The 19538-nt window shown below is 39.6% G+C and overlaps 1 protein-coding gene across 5 annotated transcripts in view; it reads right to left on the bottom strand.

The window, feature by feature from the left end:
- Nucleotides 1-475: 475 nt before the first annotated feature.
- The window catches only part of LOC149467102 (integrator complex subunit 6-like), a 93873-nt gene continuing 74810 nt past the window's right edge, over nucleotides 476-19538 (bottom strand). For 3 of the 5 annotated variants that reach the window (XM_089672221.1, XM_089672223.1, XM_089672220.1), the window contains exons 9-18: nucleotides 16842-16974; nucleotides 15251-15345; nucleotides 13110-13220; nucleotides 12710-12922; nucleotides 12105-12228; nucleotides 11313-11455; nucleotides 9580-9817; nucleotides 5915-6298; nucleotides 5036-5129; nucleotides 476-1566 (exon numbers count right to left, since the gene is read on the bottom strand). In XM_089672221.1, the coding sequence (XP_089528347.1) occupies nucleotides 1467-1566; nucleotides 5036-5129; nucleotides 5915-6298; nucleotides 9580-9817; nucleotides 11313-11455; nucleotides 12105-12228; nucleotides 12710-12922; nucleotides 13110-13220; nucleotides 15251-15345; nucleotides 16842-16974 (1635 nt within the window). In that variant the 3' untranslated portion in view covers nucleotides 476-1466. The remainder of the gene's footprint in view (nucleotides 1567-5035; nucleotides 5130-5914; nucleotides 6299-9579; nucleotides 9818-11312; nucleotides 11456-12104; nucleotides 12229-12709; nucleotides 12923-13109; nucleotides 13221-15250; nucleotides 15346-16841; nucleotides 16975-19538) is intronic. The other 2 variants (XR_016312015.1, XM_089672222.1) reach the window with 2 other exon arrangements.

Below are 19538 nucleotides of genomic sequence, written 5' to 3'. Positions count from 1 at the left end.
GCTTACAGCTGGTTCCCCTACTGCGCATATGCGAGTCACACTGCGTGTTGTTTAAGGACCTGTAGCAACCTGGGACTTGTGATGTGTGCCAGAAGCCTGCGGGCATGAGGGGAGGGGAAGGGGGAGCTTTCAAATGATCAAAACTAGGTACCCACTCTCCACCAAGAAATAAAGTGCCCAAAAGTTAAAGAGGAAGGGGGAGGATGCAAAAAAACATGTAATATCCCTTTTGGGTGAAGTTCTGCTTCAAATTATTGGCTGTAGTGGTCTGAGCACCGAAGTCTGGTTTATGAACATTATTTTCCAGTGATGCTTCCATGGCTTATTCCCAGTTAGTTCCCACAAGAATGAATAGAAAGCTCAGCAAAGGACTTTTTCATTTCAGTTGACCCAACGCTATACTAAAAAATTTTCACATGGTTACCGATATCTCGTCAGCAATACTTTTTTTTTTAAGTAACCAGCATTTATAGAATTTAATTTAGAAAAAGGTTTTATTATATATTTATGTATATAATATATTTATGTACAAGACCAAAACTCTTTATACATGTTAAAATATCAAATTACAGAGCTAATAACAATACTGTCCAAAATATTTTTTCCTCTATAAACATTAAAAGTACACATAAAAAAAAAATAAAAAAAAACACAAAAAAAGGAGTTTTCATTTTCTAGTGCTTCCAAAGCACAGCGAGTGCAAGGCCACCTGACGAGTCTCCGTCCTGCCCACAGGATGAAAGAAGTCGGGGACCTGGGGAGTCTCAGGTGCACTTTCTTAAAGTCTGTAGACAAAACAGAAAAGAGTCTGAGGTAGTTTGTTTAGTGACTCAGAGGGGGAATACAGTCACAGGGCTGTCTAATGTCTTAATACAAAACAGCAGCCTATTCTGAAAACGGGACAAGCTACCTCATGTACTCAAAGATGCACCAAGAAAAGGCCACCACTAAGACCATAGGCGGGCAACTGCTGGTTCACCAGTTGTTGAACTACAAAAAGCGGAGTATGATCAAACTGGGCAGCCAATCATTATGAAGGACTACTTTCTCATAGGCTGCACATACTAGGTTTTGAAAGCTCAACAACTGGAGAACCATCACTTGGCTGCTTCTGACCAGGGTGGTAGCCTGTACTTGAGCATTGTTTTGCCTCTTGCTCCATCAAGTGCTGTCTATGGCGTTAAAAATAACTGACAAATTAGTATGATCATCACCTGTTGGAGGGCCACCAAGGATTATCATCTTCAGCCTGCTCAGCAGGTGGCACCCTCCACACAGAACAAGCCTCATAGTTCATACTAAGTCCTGAAGCCCAGATCAGCTTCTTAAACGTTGTCATTCTGTCCTCTGTCTCCGGCCATAAAGTGCCCCGAGATGCAAGGTGTTGGAGGAGGTCACCATGTCCTCTTTCTTTCTTCTGTGACAGCAAACTCATCCCTGGTCCGCATTTTCTTATGCAAATACTGCTATCTGCTGTTGACGTGGTTTACCATGTTTGGCAGACCATTTGACTCCAGTTCACAAAGAAAACGTTCCAAGTGTTGGATTAACACTCTCTTTTTAAATCTGAAGAGAAAAGAGCATGCAGTTATTTTTATCATTTTGCACTTCTAACTTCCAAGGTGACCACTTTAACACACTTTTGCCATTTTGTTTTTGTGTTGAACTTTCTGCTTTATAAATATTTCACCTAAGCCTTGGATGTCCAACAGAAATAATTCGTTTTGAATTCATGGTAGCGGTTGAGACACCCTTATGCTTCTTGCATCTGTCAAGGACATGGCTGCCTAGATCTCTGCACCCAAGTTCCTAGTATAGGACATTGGCTATGGCTGTCACAGAAGGCTCACTTGCATGTAAGGATATGTTATCCTAAATTAAAGCAGTACTTCAGCCACAGACATCTACACAAATTTGTAAGGAGAAATTACAATAGTTGTGGTAATTGCTCAGCTTCTGTTTAGTATATAATTTATTAATATGAACTCACCAGATAATACAGTCAGCACTGTGGCTTTGAGAGCTATGACTCTCATACAGTAAATATCGAAAGGGCATGTAGCATGGTTAACATAGCTTTTCCTTTTCCCTTGTCCATTTAACAGAATACCTATTATTCTGTTCACAGATTGCAAGGTGTTCTGTGAGTGGATATGGAAGAGGAAAGGGTTGATAAACAGGATACCTTCACTGGCTGAAAGCCGCAGTAATGAGAAGTACTGTACTGGCTGTATTATCTGGCGCTTATAAATGAATGAATTATACACAAAACAGGAGAGCCGAGCATTTAACACACAAGAGGTAACCTTCTTCCCTTATCTGTATAGATGTGTACAGCCCTGGCCAAAAGTTGAGAACGACACAAATAATAATTTACCTGCAAGGAAATACATGCAGTCATCATTGCTTTGCACAAAAAGGGATTCACAGGCAAGGATATTGCTGCTACTAAGATGGCACCTAAAGCAGCCATTTATTGGATCATTAAGAAATCCAAGGAGAGAGGATCAATTGTTGTGCAGAAGGCTTCAGGGCGCCTAAGAAAGTCCAGCAACCACCAGGACCATCTCCTAAAGCTAGTTCAGCTGTGGACAGGAGCACCAGCAGTGCAGAGCTTGCTCAGGAATGGCAGCAGGCAGGTGTGAGTACATCTGCCTGCAGTGAGGTGAAGACTTTTGGAGGATGTCCTGGTGTCATGAAGGGCAGCAATGAAGCCACTCCTCTCCAAGGAAAAACATCAGGGACAGATTGATATTCTGCAAAAGGAACAGGGATTGGACTGTTGAGGACCGGGGTAATAAAGTCATTTTCTCTGATGAATTCCCTTTCCGATTGTTTGGGGCATCCGGAAAAACTTTGGAGAAAAAAAAAAGTGAGTACTAACATCAGTACCGTGTCATGCAAACAAAGCATACAGAGACCATTCATGTTTGGGGTTGCTTCTCAGCCAAGAGAGTGGGTTCACTCAGAATTTTGCCCAAGAACACAGCCATGAATAAAGAATGGTACAAAAACATCCCGAGAGCAAAATCTCCCAACCATCCAAGAACAGTTTGGTGATGAACAATGCCTTTTCCAGCATCATGGAGCACCTTGCCATAAGGCAAAAGTGATAACTAAGTGGCTTGGGAACAAAACATCAAAATTTTCGGTCCATATCCAGGAAACTCCCCAGACTTTAATCCCATTAAGAACAATCCTCAAAGGCGGGTGAAAAAAAAAATTCCACAAATTCTGACAAGCTCCAAGCATTGATTATGCTAGAAAGGGCTGCCATCAGTCAGGATGTGGTTCAGAAGTTGACAGTATGCCAGGGTGAATTGCAGAGGTCTTCAAAAAGAAGGGTCAACACTACAAATATTGACTCTGCATAAACTTAATGTAATTGTCAATAAAAGCCTTGACACTTATGAAATGCTTGTAATTATACTTCAATATACCATAACATCTGACAAAAAGATCTAAAAACATTGAAGCAGCAGAATTTGTAAAAATTAATATTTGTGTCATTCTCAAAACTTTTGGCCGTGGCTGAAGATATCTGTGGCTAGAGTTCTGCTTTAAGGGCACAGGAAGACCTTGCAGTTGGGAGTCCTTGAGATAAAAGTCACTATTGGATGATCTGAACTTTTCTTGTGTGCCTGTAATTAAAATGCCAGTTTGACTGAATTGGACTTTAAATGGCACACTTAATTTGATCAATATTATAAACTAATAAGGTGCAACAGGCTGCCAAACAAGCTCACATAAATGTAAATTTCTTTGAGGATGATGAATGGGAGGAAATCTTAGAATCTAGTAAACTGGTCTCACCAAAAAACTGTCTTACACATTTATATATTCTACATTGAGCCTACCTGACTCCCATTCAGTTGGTCAAGTATAGGCCTCATTATGACCCTTTCTGCCCTAGATGTGGGGATTCTAACTTTTTGTTGCCAAAATGATGATAGCAAGGGTCTGGTTTAGGACTTTGCCTCAGATAATTCAGCAATAGATTGCCACCATTAATCTTACCCTACACAGAAGATATGCTGCCAAGTACAAGAAGATTTGGGATAGGAGGTTAGAGCAACCCTCCTCTTATAATTTGGATGAATCCGAAGATGCATAATAGATATCCTCTGTTTATTTTTATGTATAGCATTGCTCCATGATTGAGTTCACTATGTAAACACTATTTCTGTCGTCAGGAATCCATTATGGTATGGAGTTACATAATGTACAAAGGAGTAATACAAGTATGCTTATTTTTCTTAAGAGCTTGTTTTTGACCAAAAATGTACATTTCTTAACAATGCATTTTATAAAACGTTTGCAGGGCTGTAATTGTTTTATACTAATGGTTATGAAATTTAGGCATATTTATAATAAAAAAAAAAAAAAAAAAAAGTCTATGGAATATTTTAGGCTAGGTTCATATCTGTGCAGGTGGTTCCCTCTGCGTGGCCGTACCTGTTCCAGCAGCCACAACCACCTGCACAGAAAACCGCGATGAATGCGTGCAGGTGCCATTAATCCTAATGACACACCACACACACTGAAAATTGTTCTCGCACTGGGAACTGTACTGTGATTGCGGTTCCTGTACAGGCTGCGATTTCTAAAATGCTGCGGGGACCTTTTCCCTGCATTTCAGAAGGCATGACGGCCCATTCAAATGAATGAATGCTGTGCCTATGCAAAACGCGGCTCTCAAAGCTGCATACGTGTGAACCTAGCCTAAGATAATGGCCCAACTGTGGTAGTCATGAGTTCTACATACATAGGTTTCTGTCATTTCAGCCCACCGATTCCTCAGCATAGAATGCGTGATATAGAACTACACACTAAAGGTAATAGAAAATTAAATATGTAAATATTTAGCACAGTATCAATATGCCCATAATAGATGTATCATGATTAACAGTGCCTCTGTATAACACCCCTTGTTTTATGCATAGTGGCTCTTAATAAATGGTGAAGAAAACACTCAATCATAGATCATATATACAAGTAAAAACTTTTAATGCTCTTTTGGAATACCTTCCCTTACCGTGCTGCTTCCTTAATTGTGAACTCAATAAAGTTCTTTTGTACTTCCAATGATCCTTGAACTTCTTCAAGGAGAGCAAAGATCTTTTCATAATCTGAAAGTAAACAAATGAAAACATAACCAAAAAAATGTAGATTTTCCTTCCTAGTATTTCAGAATAAGTACAGAATAACCTGCAACCAAACCAACTTTGCCCTAAGGATTTGGATACCTCCAGGCAAACCTGCCCTTAATTTATCCACTGCTATACCTGTATGTACTCCAAACTGGAGACAAAATTATAGAGTTAGGACTGCAGTATGCATGTGGCGTGTATAAACACAGCAGACTATTACAAAAACAAAAATTCAGTGTGGAGTATTTTGGTGCAAACTATAAACTTTTGTTTTCTGCTATAACTAAAGTCTCATTCACACCTGCAGTTTCCTCTGCTTTAGATGTCAGTGACCAGCTTGTCATCGACAATCATTCAGCTTTCACTTCTACAGCTGAGATATTTTAGAGCACACCAATCCACATCAGTTGAACAGTTTAACATTTAGCAGCAACAAATGATCAGCAACTATACCTATTAAATTGCCAACTACAAATCAATGTTAGGTGTTTCCATTAGCAGTGCTTAATCTCTACTACAAAACTGCATGTCTGATATGACCCTTACTGCTAAGACAAACATCTCAGCCACAGCAACAGTCACACAGACCAGTTTGGTGGACTTGTACTGAAAGAGGAGTAGTAAAAGCACAGTTACTTTGCAGCTCTACTAGGTAGGAAGCAGAGTCTGCATATGTATTCCACAAATATGGCTGCCCTATTGTACATAAGCAAAACTGAAAACTATACACACTGATAAGATAAGGACATTACTTTTTGACTTACTTCTTCCCGGCTTCCGAACTTCTTTCATGACCCTGATCTTAAGATCTGCATTTGTCCCGTTCATCATACTTTCAGCTTCCTTTAGGGAATTTGGCACAGTTATTGCAGAAATGCATTCTTGAGTAAGTGGAGAGTCCTCTAGAGGTGTGTAGTCTTCCAGGGATGTCTTTATAAGTGCATTATTAACAGGCTTGTGGTCCAAGTTATCCTCATTCAAGCAATTTAGTTCATCAGTAACAGAATCAAAATTGTTAGGCAACAAATCGTCATCACCTAGAGCAGCTGGGTCAATTAGTGGAGACAATCTATCTAATTGTTTTTCTAGAGCCTGACCATTTCCTGTCCTCTCTTCATTACTTTCTGAAGATACTGTATTATTGGCATCTGGAAAACACAAAGTTTTGTATACAGATGGCTTTGAGTGAAACATATCACAGGTTTGCTATAAATGAAAGGTCTTCAATACTGGGCAATATTAAATGTTTAAAAATATGACTGTTCATTTTTCCATAGCTACCAATTCTATTTAAACATAAAACATGTTCTGTTCAAGTCAAATATAATGGTTTTTAATCTGAAACATCAAATGATGAAATCCAGACAGTATATAAAAACTGATAAATTAGGGCATTCTTGGCATAATGTATGGTCTATGTTGCCCCATTAACAACCTACTGGATGTAAACCTGCAATGGAAAACAGTTGACAGATAAGTGTTTAAATATGATAGGAAAAAAAGAGTTGAAATTGAAGCGCCACACCACTGCTAAGAGGTCCAGATACAACTTTATTCCATTAAAGGTCAGAAGTACAATTTAAAAAGTAGCCAAAGCATTTCAGGGGTCTAAGTGCTTCAGTGGTGTGGCACTTCAATTCCAACTCTTTACATCACACTACATGCCAAGGAGACTGAAGATCATCTAGGGTGTTGAAGCCACCTGCCCAGGAACCAGATCATTTACACCTACACCTTAAGATAATACCAGTAACACAAACCTATGGGTCCAGTGCTATCTTTCCGCTTTCCTCAACTAAATATGACAGGTGTCTGGGCTCAAGAAAAAAATACCGATTAAAATCTTTTTTTTAAAAATGCTATTTTTACATCCTTATCAACTTTGTCTAAACCTAACATTTTGCACATGAACTAAATTTATCTTTATTTTTGTGGGTAACAATAAAAAGATACTCATTCTTGTGAGAAAGCTAAGTGAATTCAGCCTTTTAGAGTTTCTCAACTCCTGCATGTTGTCTACATATGTCATGCACTCTCAGAGGGACAGTAAGGCATTTGACAGCAACTCTTTGATTTCAGATTACCTATGGCTTTTAAGCTGAACTGTCTTGGTCAGACAATAGAAGTAAAAGTATATTACAGCATAAATACTAACCTTTTTAGAAGTTAGATCACTCAACAATAATTTACGACTGCATAATTACACATACTGAAGAGTTATTTTAAATTAATTTAAATCTGTGAAGTTGTAACTTATGAAAAAAAAAAATCATATAGGTGTGGAGGTAGGGCTTCCAATGTTTTCATGTATCAGATGCAAAAAGTAGTCAAAAGAACTTAAGTGGGAGGTGCATTTTTAGATTGACGGGTTTCTGGTCCCAGGACTTCACATCAAATTCATACCTTGCTTTTTTGCATCTCAAACACTGATGCCCTTATGAAAAACAAAATCATGCTGCAGCAGAGAGAAAGAAAAGGGATATGATTTCTTATTTAAATCCCAGGAAACTATGGCTTTTCATTGGCATGCATTTTTTTGGTCATTAAAAATGAATTTTTCATTTCAGTGACATTACTGCAAGCAGATTTGCTGAATTTACCACATGCATGATAATATATGCAAAATGTTGACTGTAAAACTTAACTCACAAAAAGATTATTGCTCGATAAAATATCTCTAGTTTCAGGATGCCATCTGAGGTGATGAAAAAAATACTTCCCGATACAACAAAAATTAAAAATTTTAAAAAATGAATGCGGTAAAAAGGGTTTTAGAAGTTAAAGCAGTATTAAACCCAAAAGCAAATCATTATATTGCAGCTTACCAATTCTTAGATGTGTTGGCTGCATTAGCTTTCTTTTTTAGGCTTTCTTCTATATTAATCTGGTGACTCCTCCAGCAAGTCTGCTGTTTTTAAGAAACTCAAGCTCTCCAGCAGAATGTATCCATTTACATGGAGGAGACCATCCATTTACAACTGGCAGTAGTGATTAAAATGATCAGCTTTTATTTATTAAAGTGTTACTAAACCCAGGACCCTGCATTCACTATATCTGGTCTACCACAGTACAAAAATCATGGAAGTGCAATTTTAGTAACTATAAACTGCTAAATACCTTTTCTCATCAGCAGTTAGAGTAGTCTTGTGACTTCTATGGTGTCCAGCAAAGCACTGGTTACAGCATGTAGGAGGAGTTTTCATTCTCCTTTAGGAGGATGCGGGACCCCTGATCTCTGTCTGGAGAGTGCCGATTGGCTCTGTGCTGATCACATGCACTCTCGCAAGAAAAAAAAAAATTTCTCTAGCAATACATACCAAACTAAGCATGTGCAGCTTGCCGAATCCCCCCCCCCCCCTTCCCAGCCTCAGTTCTATCAGGATATATTTATATTTAGAAGATAATGGAAGAAGGGGAATATCAGAGAAGAAAAAATTCTTTTTACACAATGCGGAGGATTAACCCCTTAAGTTCCACAGTGAGAATAAGCAGCATGCTTTACTGCGTATACAGACTGATTTTACTGTTGCGAGTTTAGTAACACTTTAAAAAAATCTGTTCACTGTAACTGATTATACTTTAGGATAAAGGTTTTAAATTAAAGTGTGAGCTGGAGTTTGGTTTCAATTTGTTGAGCTCTGAGGAAGGGGGCACATCCCCTGAAAACGTATCAGCCTTCCAACTGTGTTACACATGGTGAGGTGACATCACCTTACAGCTGGAGTTATTTGATACACCTGTTCCTTATATTTGTGAGTATAAATTGTCTTTGGGATACAATAAACATTATGGTGGTAATGCACTAGGCGTTTGCATCCTCCTATGTGTTTTTTGCAGTTTGTAGAAGATTTCCTAATCTGATTTCTTATTGTCAATTTTTTATTGTCAATTACTTATTGTATTCAAACCTGCTAATACATTTAACGCTCCCATCCCCCCACTGCTGACAATGTTGCTGACAGTGTCCTGTGCCCTCTCCTCCAGAGAGGTGTCTCACCAATACAGGAGGTGTATTACTGGCCTGATCACCAGGTGAAGAAAAAAAAAAGAAAACTGATGCAGCCACCACATGTAATGATTGGTACGCTCCAATACATTTTTGGTTTTGGGTTCAATACATCTTTAAAACCCCATATGCAAGATTAAAAAATAAAAATTGTATACTGTATGATGTTTATTATTGTGAAATTAACATGTTAAGGAGAAGACTTGCAGGAGATAAAAAATAAACACTGATCTATCCTAAACAGTTGAGTCTTATTTTAGTTAAATTTGCAATAATTACTCAAAACTAAAATATCAACTGAGTGGAGTTGGACTTTATAACCCTCCACCCTTCCCTAAGTTTGAATTGTGCTAAATCGTTCCATAGCCATGAAAAACATAACCAGAAACATTATAAAAAACACAGCAAATAAAGAAGGCTTACCTTTGTGTATGGGAATAGGCTTAATTAGGTTGTGTGGAGTTGGGCTACCTGGTGCTGTAGGGGAGCCCTTCCCTCCTACATGATTGGTTATAATAGGGGGAGTCTGAGGTCTTCTTAAGAGAAGGGGAGACATGTTTCTTCTTCTCTTTAAAGAGGCCGGAGTGTTGGCATCTCCAGCCCGTTTAACTTTATTTTGTGGTCCAGCAACAAACTCATCAGCTTCATCAATCATCATACCCTAGGAGTAGAGAGTTTAAAAAAAAAAAACAAAAAAACAAAACCCGAGGTTACATGACATGTTACCAAGTACAATAGCATCTGCAGACTTGTATAGACTTTTTGACTTGCAAAGCTTGATTTCGGCAGCTATGCTTTACATTACCTCACACACCTGGTTGTGTGGAAGACCCATAGTGCTTATATTTGCACACACTGTCATTGGACTGGATTGGTGAGATAGAAGTCTATGTACAAATTTTGCCTGCATTTAGCACACATCCACAGGTGGATTTACTAAAGCCAAATAAACTGTGCACTTTGCAAGTGAAGTTGCACTCATTTTCCTCAGAATTTCATAAATACGTTAAGCATCACTTTGTAAAGAAAACCTAGTCAGGTTAAAGGAGAAAAAAAAAAACAAAAACACATTTTTGCTTGCACATGATTGGATGATGGAATCAGCAGAGCTTTACCACATTTACTCCGGGAAATGAGTGCAACGGCACTTGCAAAGTGTTGAGTCTATTTGCCTTTAGTAAATCCACCCTGCAGTCTTGCATGCAGCACTTGTAATGGAGATGATGTTATCGGATTTATCTCCATTGCTTGCTTCCTGATTTCTTCCATATATTTACACTGCAGTACACATGCTTCTTGAACAGTTTGTTATCATAAGGTGAATTGGGGACACATTGAGGGAGATTTGCCAAAACTGGTGCACTGGAAATCTGGTGTAGCCAATCAACTTCTAACTTCAGTTTGTTCAATTTAGCTTTGACAATAAAATCTGGAAGCTGACTGGTTTCTATGCAGAGCTGCACCAGATACTGCACTCTTCAGTTTTAGTAAATAACCTCCATTATGTCAGCTCCCTATCCAGGAGGTTTACTGTGTTCATTAAAATAACCTATGGCATGTATTTTGAAGCCTTACATGTGTGCTTAAGGGAACAAGATAATCACCTGATCAGCATTAATCTTTAGTGGTACTCAAAAGGAGAAGCACAGCCAAAGTTAGTTTGTCTGTACTTCTCTCCTGTGGATCACAGGAGTGCAGTTCGTTCTGCACCCGTGACCCGTTTTCAGCTGACAGTGGGCTAAAGCCTGTCGGCTGACGTCACAGAGCCAGTTCAGGCTGGGCAAAGATTGTGACCATACAGGATCCATTCAGGTTCCCAAACCGGAACCTGGCTCAGCCTGCACCAGCAGCTCCCACCCCCCCTTCCTCCATACAGTGAGCACTTGAGGGGGCAGAGCAGACAGTGGTGACTGACAGAGTGGTTGGGAGAACTAAGAATCCAGCGGGTTTGATAACTTTAGCTGCATCCACCTAGGTAAGTAGGATTTTGAAAAAAAACACAAAACCCATATGTCTCTTAAGATAAATCATCTGACTTCACTACAAGCTCTGCTAATATTCAACAAATATAGAAAACACCTTGGTCTGAATTTGTGACATATTACATGATGAACCCTTGTGCACAAACTCATTATTTTGTTATTAAGTAGTCATACCTTCTTATCTTGCTTAAATGGATTTCCAAAGGTGTGCAGTCTCTTGGGCTGGTCTGGATCAATTTCTCGGAGAGGGGAAGGCATTAGCTTCAAGTATTCTTGGTAATTGCCCATCTGTGCCACAGGGACACTATGCAGACAGTCTGTGAAGCATAAACCACAAGATATGTTGTTGACACAGTATAAACAACTACATAACCTTTAACCTGAATAAGTATTTTAATAAGTGATCAACACATTGAAAAGAAGTAACCTATATATATACTCCCTATATAAAAATATAGACTTAACTTACACAAAAAAAAATATGCAAATGGTATTTCAGATTTCCACACGTTACTGACAGGATTCTACCAAGTATTCGGAGTGTAATACACATTTGGTACCATGGAGTATGCACAGTGCGCGGAGAAATCAAACATTGTTTTGTCTGCATAGCAAAGTCTGCTTGATCACATAATGTAAACAATCAGAGCTCTGTACTGTAGAGAATACTAGAAGGCAAATTTATCATTTATTAAACACCTTAAAATTAAATCTCTACTTTTCTTGTAAAAAGTCAAACTTGACCCAACTTTTCCCAAGTCACCCTTTTGTTACGGAGGCTGACCATCACATTAAATGGTCAACAAAGTGAGAGGGTACGGAGCCAAGCAATGAGATCTAGATAACACCCCTCACACAAGTCAGCAAATATTCAGTTTTCATGTGTTGGAACATTTTCCCTTTAATTGTAAATTTGCCACATAACATATCTGCTAGTAACATATTAGACATAAAATAGGTCTGTACCTTCATCTTGCCCCACAATCAGTTTGTGTGTTTTCAGCAAATTGGTCCTCATCCTTGTCAACTGATCTAGGAGGTTTGTGCGTGGAATGTCATAGGCATTTCTGTAGGTCTGTGGCTTCAAATCCTAAACAAAAGTCATGGTTAGACATGTAGTACAAAATGAAACAATATCATATAAAAATGGAACTTGGGGCTTGTTCAGGTGTATAGTGAAAAGCGCTTCCCAGGGGCATCTCAACATGCAGCATTCCTTAAGCAGTTAATGAATTTCCCTTACAAAGTATTAAACACTGCATCCTTGTGCACTGCAACATCTGTCCTGCACTTATTCAAGGACAGCTCCTCTCATCCATAGAGATAAATAGCAGCTGTCAATCAAGATAGTACATCAGCAAAATGTAGCTCACTGTCTGTCTGAATAAGCCCCAGACAGTTTTAAAGTTGCTTTTAAAAAAAGGTACAAAAAGTTGTAATGGAACATTATCCACTGTGCTTTAAGAACCAAAAGAGCCAAAAAAAGCCTTTAAATATTGAGTGCTGTTCCTGATTTTAAGATGATGGGGGACGTTTTTCACAATAATGCACACTTGAAATGGCCACTATACCTTATTTAAAAGTCCAATTTGGAAACCAGGGAACTCCTTCAAACTCTCTGATAGTCGGACAGAGGCCTCTCCAGAGGTCCCCTGTAGCGGCTGTTTGAAATCTCTATTGTGAATGAAAAATGTTCTTGTGGGGTTACTTTTTACTTTAATCCCCGTCTCCTGCGGGGCCTTCTTTCCAACAGATGCTATTATCCTCTCAGATTCCATTTTTGTCTGCAACATGTAAAGTGAGAAATACAATTTAAAGCCCCCTTCAGTACCAATCAGACATGCTTATAAGTAAATAATTTGAAGCTTCAGAAGGGCTCATGCTGAGGGACAGACATGGAAGGCCTCACAGCTACACATATCACATCTGACATCTCATCATAAGCAATATTATTGATTATACATTTGTTACCTGTTGACTAAGCTTTTTCAAATAAGAAATAACACTATAACTAAGACCACAGTCCAAGTTGTCGGATATTAGGTTTGGAGCTCCCATCATCCGCAGTGCTTTTTTTAATGGCTAATGGGAAAATAAAAAGTAAAGAAGAATAATTTGATTGTTACAGGGCATTCTACATAAAGCAAAAAACAAAAAAAAAAACATAAAAAAAAAAAGTTAAGTCATTACATTAACTGCTATCATCACAAACAGATATTGAAAATGTGAAAAACGTAGCAAAATACTGAAAATGTGAAAAACAGCAAAAACAAACAAAAAACACATACAAAAAAAAAACCAAAAAACAAAAAAAAAAAACAAAACTTTAAAGCCAAAAAGGCAATAGTGATGGTTTCTCTCATTTTTTAATTATTTTGTCAAGAATATAAAATACTCAAAATGACAATCTCAATATTATTTATTAATATTATTTAGAGATATAAGTGACACCTCATGGGAAATTAACTGCAGAAGGGTTTCCTTTTTGGAAGACACATTAGTAGTTACGGTATTTAATCTCTACTTGGAGAGAAAGAAATACTCATTTTACTCATCTATTCTTTGCTTACTTCATGCTTCTGCTCTTAACAGTAACATACTGTATTTTAGATTATATTCCAGGGGAAAAGGAATGGAACTTTGAACAATTATCAATTGTTGACAATAGTCCGCATGCATAAAGACATATAAAATCATTTAACCATTACCACAATTCACCAGCGCTAGGATTTGATACACAAATGTCAGATGCTGCATACCAACACCCAATTTTAAGTATTAACCAATATAAATTACCAATTATACAGTGCTGATATATGCTAATACCACCTAAATCTCATAACAAATAAAACAAAATATTTTGAAAGTGTCCATGCAAAAAAAAAAAACTTTCAAATAACTTCCAAATGCTCAGTGCTGTGCAAATTTTCGCCAAACTTCTATTAAACAATCCATGAAAAACGTATCCATGGTCAGCCACAGCAGAGAACTCACCACACTGCCATGGGGAGGGAGAGAGGGAGAGGGGGAGAGAGGGAGAGAGAGAGAGAGAGAGAGAGAGGGGGAGGGGAGAGAGAGGGGGGGAGAGAGAGGGGGAGAGAGAGAAAGAGGGGGAGGGGGAGGGAGAGAGAGAAAGAGGGGGAGGGGGAGGGGGAGGGAGAGAGAGAGAAAGAGGGGGAGGGGGAGGGAGAGAGAGAGAAAGAGGGGGAGGGGGAGGGAGAGAGAGAGAAAGAGGGGGAGGGGGAGGGAGAGAGAGAGAAAGAGGGGGAGGGGGAGGGAGAGAGAGAGAAAGAGGGGGAGGGGGAGGGAGAGAGAGAGAAAGAGGGGGAGGGAGAGAGAGAGAAAGAGGGGGAGGGGGAGGGGGAGAGAGAGAGAGAGAGAGAAGAGGGGGAGGGGGAGAGAGAGAAAGAGGGGGAGGGGGAGAGAGAAAGAGAAAGAGGGGGAGGGAGAGAGAGAAAGAGGGGGAGGGGGAGGGAGAGAGAGAAAGAGGGGGAGGGGGAGGGAGAGAGAGAAAGAGGGGGAGGGGGAGGGAGAGAGAGAAAGAGGGGGAGGGGGAGGGAGAGAGAGAAAGAGGGGGAGGGGGAGGGAGAGAGAGAAAGAGGGGGAGGGGAGGGGGAGGGGAGGGAGAGAGAGAAAGAGGGGGAGGGGAGGAAGAGAGAGAGAAAGAGGGGGAGGGGGAGGGGGAGGGGAGGAAGAGAGAAAAAGAGGGGGAGGGGAGGGAGAGAGAAAAAGAGGGGAGGGGGAGGGAGAGAGAGAAAGAGGGGGAGGGGAGAGGGAAGGGGAGGGAGAGAGAGAAAGAGGGGAGGGGAGGGAGAGGGGGGAGGGAGAGAAAGAGGGGGAGGGAGAGAAAGAGGGGGAGGGAGAGAAAGAGGGGGAGGGAGAGAAAGAGGGGGAGGGAGAGAAAGAGGGGGAGGGAGAGAAAGAGGGGGAGGGAGAGAGGGAGGGGGAGGGAGAGAAAGAGGGGGAGGAAGAGAAAGAGGGGGAGGAAGAGAGGGGAGAGGAAGAGAGGATCCTGGCTAGTATACCAATAGTTTTTATGTACTTGTGGTTAGAAGTAGCTTGTTTACTATTTTTAAACGTTTGTTAATAGCTGAAAAGCAGCCACAGCTTACCATTAAGAAATAGGGTGGCATTGTTTTCAAGTAGTTATCAAAGCCCTGTCGCCACTTTAGTGTTGGCTTTAGCTTGTGCAACTTGAATAAATCATCTGGAAAACAAAAAGGGAAAAATTATATATAAGAAATATATTACAACATGCAGTAAAGGATACACAATACATTACAAAGCAAGGTAATGAGAACTACACCAGAAATAAAAACACAACCAAAAAAAACTAAATAACTTAAGGGGTAAAATTGCAGACTTAATCTCCATTAGTTATACCATCATGTTCTCACATACCTGTCGACCACAACCGCAGAGAGCCTATGCGACCAGGTCGCTACTCCAGATACTACCAGCCAGGACTAGGTGAGCAAGAGGCTCTGGCGAGCCGACCACTAGAATGACTAGTGGTGTATCAGTACTGCACACAAGCTACAATTACAGTGCGGTGTACATAGGTTCCAAGGGACTGGAGACTGTACGGAAAACAAACAAACACTTCCGGGGACTGGTTACAGATCCGCTTACCGAATTTCTAGGTAGGTAAGTAAAGTGCACAACAGAACTTTCAAGGTCAGGGTACTGCTCAACCTGCAGGATTTTTAGGTACAGGTTAGACTACCAGAGGTAAGGAGCCACAAAGTACAGGGTTCAGAGCCACATGCACAAATGCTGCTCAGGCCAGGATGGCTGATCTAAGTACAGTTTAAATAGTCACTGCTCACCAGATTGGGCAGACACTGATCATATGAGACAGCAGATGGAATCAGGCGGTGGCTAAGGCTGCAAAGACCAGTGCAAGCATCTGGGGAGAACAGAGCATCAGTCAATGGGACCACAGGTAACAATTCAGCTTCATAGCCACAACAAGGTAGGAGCAGTCCACTTGTCTGTAGGACTACAAGGTAATCACGTGTGGCAGACAACAGACCTAAAACATTACTAAGCCAGAATAAATATCCAGTTTGTGCCGGCAAAGATTTGTAGCATTTATCTGTAATTAAACAATTGTCCAGACCACAAAAATGGTTAATGATGCTTATTTATATTTAGCTTTTTATACTGCAACCACTGGACTGTATATTTCTTATGGTAATAATGAATGACATTATCTTGAATTTTAAACACATGATTACAAGCAATGCCCAGTAATTCACAGCAATATTACCATTTACTGTACAAAAATGAAAGTCAATGGTTTCCATTGTATGTATTTCCTTATCAAATTGTAATGTCCTTTAAAACCAGCTCCAATAACCAAACATACAGGTGAACAGCTTTTAAAAACATTCTTGAAAAAAAACAATTTTGTAGCTCCATATTCTGCATATGATGAATCAAACAACTAACATAAAAGGAAAACAATGCTGCTCAACTCCGATGAAGTGGAAGAAAGCTCATAGGATGCCCTGTGCTTACTACACATAAATCATTTGAAAATAGCCTGTGTTATCACTGATATTAAACACATGGTACAGACACCACTGACATTTCTATGGAGACATCACTGTAAAGGAGGACACAAGCATGTTTAAGCAATACAAGAATGGTCACAGAACTTGCTGGAGATTGAATGGAATTTTCAGTGTAGTGACTCACCAAGTAGAGGAAGTAATACTGGATAGTTGTATGGCATTACAAAGAGATTCACACAGGTAAGGGTGGTACTTGCTTTTAAATACCCAAATGGGTGTCCAATTTCACTGTATTTTGCACTGTTGCTCACAAAAACCTGAAAGTAATAAAAATACAGAAAGATCTGTTACAAAAAAGAAAAAAAAAAAAAAGAAAGACACTAAAGAGTTAAACATCTCAACAGAATGTAGTCTGGTACAACACTACCATGTAACACCTCCCACTGAACCAGAGAGTTTGAAGGAGTTCGTTTCATTTCAAATCCATTGTGGTGGTGTATAGAGCCAAAAATGTTAGAATTGTGTCAATGTCCCAATATTTATGGACCTGACTGTACCTGCTCTGTGTAATGGTTTTGCACAGAGCAGCTCGGTCCTCCTCTGCTAGGGTCCCCCATGAGCACTACTGGCTTTTCCTGCGTTCCGAGTGTCCACATACCAAGAGGCTCAACCCCCAGCCGCACTGTATGCGTCTATGAACACACACACGCACACAGTGGGGCTCAACTCCACCCCCTCATCACGGCTGAATTTAAATTGACAGCATTGGGAGCTGTCACCGAGTCCAGTGAAGAGGGAGAGAAAGCAGAGCTGCCGCTCTCAGGCACAGCGCTGGATTGAGATTGGGCTGTGGTAAGTATTTAGAGGGGAGCTGCAACTAAAAAGGTTTATACCTTAATGCAGAGAATGCATTAAGGTAAAAAAAAAAACCTTTAGCCTGTACAACCACGTTAAGCCATGCAATGGACAATAATAACATGCAATATTAAAGGCAAAAATAACCTATAAGTTAATCAGGACTTCATTACCAATGAGAAGCACAAAACATCTAGGAACATATTTAAGGAAAAGGGGCAGGGATGTTCGATTCTTATTGCCCATAGCCCTGCTGCGGGCTCACCTGTCAGGTGGAAGCATTCGGGTGGCAGCGCTGCTGCTCGATTACTTCCACACAGTACCAGCCTCAGTGTAGTTAGAAAAACAAAAATTTTAAATTTTTTTACAATTTAAAAAAAAAGAAACTTTTTAACTTTTAAACTATTTTTAAGTTACACCCAAGCACATACAATCCTCCCCCCCTCCAAAAAATTGAGGCCCCCTACCCCCACTTAAAAATGTAAAAGCACATGCTGGGGGCGCCTACACATTAAAGCGTTGATTGCGATACACGTCACATATCATCGCGCAAGCCAGAATGAGAGCAATAATTCTAGCACCATAACACTAATCTGATGACCTATAAGAAGCTTTAAAAGTGTCACCCTATACAAAATATAGAGTACTGAAGTTCGTCGAGCGCACCCAAATTTAAGGTTTGACAAGTTGGACATCTATTTACTCGGTGCAAGCTCGTCTTTTATATTTTATAAAAAAATAGGGTAAAAAATTTCCACACCCCTGATTGGGTCAAGACCAAAAAGATAGAGAAGCCTGGTATGCAGGTTATTTCACAAAATTATTGAACTGCAGATTGGAGAATTCCTTAAAAGGCAAACCTGGGTGAATGGGCTAATAATTTTAGTTTCAAAAGCAAGCTAACCTGTTTACATGTAAGAAGTAGCTGGCTCTGAACACACCTGGTTCATATATATAGGTCTGTTGACATTTACAATTGGATTTCATCTTCAATACAGTAACATTTATCCAGTGGAAGCCAAGCTGCTGTCATATAAAGCTTCTTGTACAAGAAAGTGATATTTACTAACAAGCCATATTTCAAACACCAGATTCTATTTAAAGCAGCTTATCCTCATCTCAAAGAATTCCAACTGTCCTGGGTATACAGTCAAAATGCTAGTCTAAAAATCATAGTTTCCACCAGCAGAGCTTTTTAGATCTCCAAATACAACCTATTAATGATTGTGTTCCAGTCTGTGAAACTAAGAGTGCAGCCAATATTCAAATTACCTGACTGCTGACTATACCCACAACCACCATTAGCACCCATCTCTTGTGGAGCAGGACAATGCACAGTTCCCAATCATCAGAGTTTTTTCAACACAACTATAACTATTATAGTTATGCAGACCTTTAAAGCTGAACCCCAGAAATTAGTTCTCTTTAGTGCTTGTCCACCCCCCATGCACTTCAAGGGTTAACTGCTTGCTAAACCTCAGGGTGCAGTAATAAAGAGAAAATGTACAGTGCCTTGAAAAGGTATTTATACCCCTTGAAATTTTCCCCATTTTGTCAGGTTGCAATCAAAAACAAATGTATTTTATGTGATAGACCAACACAAAGTGCTACATACCGTATTTTTTCCAACAATTACTATTTATCACAAGTCCTGATGTAAGTACAATCCATGTTGAGTTTACACTGTATTTATGCTTTTTCAAATATCTGTATAACTTATTCGTCCCCATTATTACTGTTTGGCACAGAAGCTTTCTTATGATCTTATAAAATATTTCACCCCAGATGTTTCTGCTGACTTTTTTTTTTGGAACTGAATGGAACAGTTGATGATCCTTTAGACAGATTTTTGGGGTTTATAGAGCTAGTAATCCAATTTGTTTACAGCTGCCTATCAAACTTGATATGTCTTAGTTTGTTTTCCCACGTTTGCATAGATTATAGTAATCACTTCCTGAGCGATCGCAAAATAAAATAAAACCTCAAACTCGACCAATGCAACGGAGTACAAATTGCCACACTAAGA

Source organism: Staurois parvus, unplaced genomic scaffold (assembly GCF_062004578.1).
Source record: "Staurois parvus isolate SC_StPar_1 unplaced genomic scaffold, SC_StPar_1.0 ptg000123l, whole genome shotgun sequence".
NCBI classification, from domain to species: domain Eukaryota; kingdom Metazoa; phylum Chordata; class Amphibia; order Anura; family Ranidae; genus Staurois; species Staurois parvus.
This window is presented reverse-complemented; position numbering and strand designations above follow the sequence as displayed.